We start from the raw sequence: 4,180 nt of genomic DNA, 5'->3' as shown, positions 1-4,180 counted from the left end.
AAAAAAGTAAAAAAGATTTTGTGTGCATTAAAGAGTAGCATGATGAACTAGTAAGCATATAACGAGAGCTAATGCTTGAATTATAACCAACATATGTGCAATCAATGAGGATGCATGATATGTGGTACTTAAGAACAAGGGAAAAATAAAAATGGAAATAAAGGATGGCCAAATGTAATGTTGTCTATAATCGCATTCAAAAATGCAATGGAAAAAGGAGGATACGATGGAGCAAAGTAGACAAGTTGGCTTAGCATGGTGGGTGCATGTGCAAGTCCTTTATCTGACATGATTGTAGCAAGGATTATTAAATTTTGTGATGAAGCCTTAACTTGGGCAATAGTGTGACTTCCACTATGCATATATAATAAGAAAGTTGGTGTTTCAAAGTATGGTTGATGCTTTTTCATAAGCTCATTACTAGTACTACTAAAACGGCACCGCCTTATGCGGCTGCATGGCTCCTCTTACCCTCAAGCTCTTCACTCTTGACAAATTTCACAAAAGAAGATCAAAAAAATTACTCTCTTTTCTTCTTTCTTTCTTATCTTCCCAATGTTTTCCCTGCCCCTCCCTCCCTCTCTCTCTCTCTCTCTCTCTCTCTCTCTCTCACACACACACACACACACACTCACACACACACCCGACCATGTCAATCAACTTCGCTGAGAGCAGTTTCGGGAAAAATGTGTCTCAACTTAATATCATGCCGTTTTCTATCTGTAGCTCTCTCTCTCTCTCTCTCTCTCTCTCTCTCTCTCTCTCTCTCTCTCTATAGCTCTCTTTCTCGCTCTCCCTTCTTCTTCTTCTTCTTCTTCTTCTTCTTCTCTCTCTCTCTCTCTCTCTCTCTCTCTCTCTCTCTCTCTAGCTGTATTTCTTGCTCTCCCTCCTCCTCTCTCTATCTCTATCTCCCCAATGTCAATCAACTTCAAAAACTACGCTATGAGCAGTTTCGGGAAAAATGTGTCTCAACTTAATATCGTGTCGTTTTCTATCTGTGGCTCTCTCTCTCTCTCTCTCTCTCTCTCTCTCTCTCTAGCTGTCTTTCATGCTCTCCCTCCTCCTCTCTCTATCTCTATCTCCCCAATGTCATTCAACTTCAGAAAAAATGTGTCTCAACTTAATATCGTGTCGTTTTCTATCTGCGGCTCTCTCTCTCTCTCTCTCTCTCTCTCTCTCTCTCTCTCTCTCTCTCTCTCTAAAGCTCTCTGTCTCGCTCTCCCTCTCTCTCTCTCTCTCTCTCTCTCTCTCTCTCTCTAAAGCTCTCTGTCTCGCTCTCCCTCTCTCTCTCTCTCTCTCTCTCTCTCTCTCTAAAGCTCTCTGTCTCGCTCTCTCTTCCTCTCTCTTTCTTTATATCCCTAGTGTCCCTCTCTCTCTCTCTCTCTCTCTCTCTCTCTCTCTCTCTCTCTCTCTCTCTCTCTCTCGTCCAGATGCAAGAAAAAATTCTTGGGCAAAGACAAATCTGCAGACTTTTTATCGCTTTCTTCTACTCATGTCTCTATAGAAATCGATTGGTTACTTTATATACGAGCGCAAAAGCTTTTCATGGCACTGCTTTTTGGTGTTGTAGCGTCAATGAGATGGTTTTTTTTTATTATTTAAATCATGTCACGTGGTGGCTTGTGCCTGCAAACAGTGCAAAAAGAGCCTTTGGCTCACCAAGTAATCATTGAACCTAGTGGTGGTTTTCTTGCATGTTAAACGAGACCTAACACATGGAGGAGGTTTGGTCTAAGAGGGTTCCGTAAAATCAACCCTATAGTTAGAAGGGTGCAAGGTTTTACCCTAGGAAGATGAATCCCTTCAAAAGGATTGTAGGGAAAAATGATTGTATGCCCTTCCAATTTAGTGTAGAGAGAAAATAGTGACCTTTCAAATTTAAGGGCTGGTCCGTCAAATAATTTTTTGTCTGAGCCGCTAGATAATCGACACATCAGCACGCGTAACATATTTTTTGAAAGCCAATGATTGGCATGCACATCGGTCCCCTGCTGACCATTCCCTGTTTTCAGCGCTCCTGCCAATGGCTCCGGTGGATGGTCAACAAGGGACCATTCCCGGCCGTCAAAGGTCCAAGGCGAGGGAGGCTAGATAGTGACGTGTGAATGCATTCCGCGCACTGAAAGCGACATGCTGAGAAATTACGTGCATTCCCTACACCATAATTTCCAAATTGCTAATTATGAATGTAATGATTGGGTAAGGCATCTCTAGACTGAGGCAAGAAGAAACGTTCCCCATATGAAAAAAGAGGCAAGTGGTGTTTAGCTTTGGTGTGGGCGTGCATGGACCCGGACCCGGTGTGAAACATTACAGGGAATATTGGAATAATTGGGCGGCTTCTCTATGTCACTCTCGTCCACAGAGACACAAACCTGCGTCGGTAGAGAGAGAGAGAGAGAGAGAGAGAGAGAGAGAGTTGTACCAAAGCACTATTTTTTTATGCGCCCATAATTTACATTGAACCTTTGTAGGTACTCCGCTTTTGCTTTGGAGGTATAGTTAAATTTTAATGAACCCATGCACTACAGCCACAGGAAGTTTTGAACAGATTCTCACAATATTTCCCACATTGTGACTTACCTCAACATCATGAGCTTCTGTGAGGGAGGCACCGCATACCTAGCTAGGTACAATTGGAGGCAGGAGACCACCGGTCCTGCCTCCATGGGGGGGCTGGTGGTCTCCTGCCTCCAATTGTACCTAGCTAGGTATGCGGTGCCCTCCCTCACAGAAGCTCATGATGTTATGCATTGTATGAAAAATGTTGAGATAGAAAGACTCCGTTTTCCTACATGAGAAAATTTCTAGATCTTCTTGTGAGCCTCTCTCTCTCTCTCTCTCTCTCTCTCTCACACACACACACACACACCATTTGTTCCTATCTATGTGGATAACACCAAATCTCAACAATGGGAGGTCCAAAATGATCCCAAAGAAGCAACAATAGTGCAGGCAAGTACAATTAGAGGGGACTACTTTGTAAACTACTAGTACTATAAAAAGAAGGATGCCCCTTGATGAAGGGTCAAAGCTTAGCCAATTTTGTAGGTAGCTCATCCTCTTGACCTTGTAGTCTTCAGCAATTTATATATATTATGGCATCTCCCTACAGCCAACAAACCCACACTCTCAACATTCTTCCCCAGCCCCATAGGCTCACTCATGTCCCTCATGTGAGCAAGGAGGACACCCCTAATGCGTGTGTCTTCACTACCAACATCTCCGGTAGGTAGTCTTCCCTCACGCTTGTCATCGAAATCGCAATTCGCTTTGCCGCTTGAAATCAATGAGCAATCAACCTGTTAGCATGCAATCATGGCTAGTAAACAACTTGATTCATTCATGCATTCATGCCACCTTCATTTTTGGGTCTTCATTAGAACACACTTTTGAATGAATGTGGACATGTTTTCTTAACCTGCATTGATGCTGTTTGCAACAGGATACAAGGTAGAGGATGTTCAAGTGCAAGTTGAGGACGATGAATACTTAGTTTTGCGCTTTGGGCATGCAGCTCGGAAATTTGATCTGCCTCCTAATGCTTGCCTACAGAAAATCGAGGCCACTTGCAACACAGACATCTTAACTATCACCATCCCCAAAAGAGCCATGGCTGCCTAGCGTTGACGGGAAACTTTGAAGCTATATTATACAATAACAATGTCCAAGATATGGCTTCTTTTTGCACTAGAGAGACCACCCACATAACCCAACACAATAATTCACACTTTTGTGCACACATTGAGCTCATTTCTGTACTTTGTGAGACATCCCTGATCATCACAATGCGTTACGGAGTGCAACAAATACCACCTTTTTACCGGCTTTCTACTATCCAAATCTGAAAATGATCACAGTTTTTGACATTTTAGCTGATGGACTAATTATATTGAATCTGAGTTTTATAGAGCTCTTTGTGTTTTTCCTGCTTGCTTTACATACACATGCATGCACCAACAAACATGCAAGCTAATTGACTCAAAAAACGGGGCCCATAAGGATGGTTCATCTTCCTAGAGGACGTGCTATGGGGCACTTTGGCTCTATGATCTGATTTGTAGGAGTGGTAGCTGTTATGAAAAGGATGCAACATAACTATTGATGATGTGCTAGCTCTAGAGCTGGGAATGTGAGCCAGCAATCGGAACGTAGTGCTTGTGGGGCGAGTCCGCCGAAT

The 4,180-nt window shown here is 43.1% G+C and overlaps 1 protein-coding gene across 1 annotated transcript; it reads left to right on the top strand.

The window, feature by feature from the left end:
- The first annotated feature begins 3,025 nt into the window (after nt 1-3,025).
- On the top strand, nt 3,026-3,912 carry LOC147433954 (17.7 kDa class II heat shock protein-like). Its single transcript, XM_086490576.1, has 2 exons — nt 3,026-3,228; nt 3,446-3,912. Exons 1-2 carry the CDS (start codon nt 3,099-3,101, stop codon nt 3,622-3,624), a joined length of 309 nt encoding a protein of 102 aa, XP_086346702.1. The 5' UTR covers nt 3,026-3,098; the 3' UTR covers nt 3,625-3,912.
- Nucleotides 3,913-4,180: the final 268 nt, after the last annotated feature.

Source organism: Adiantum capillus-veneris, chromosome 19, assembly GCF_014529385.1.
Source record: "Adiantum capillus-veneris isolate H3 chromosome 19, ASM1452938v2, whole genome shotgun sequence".
Classification (NCBI taxonomy): Eukaryota; Viridiplantae; Streptophyta; class Polypodiopsida; order Polypodiales; family Pteridaceae; genus Adiantum; species Adiantum capillus-veneris.
Note: the sequence above shows the minus strand (reverse complement) of the source record. Positions and strands in the feature narration are given on the sequence as shown.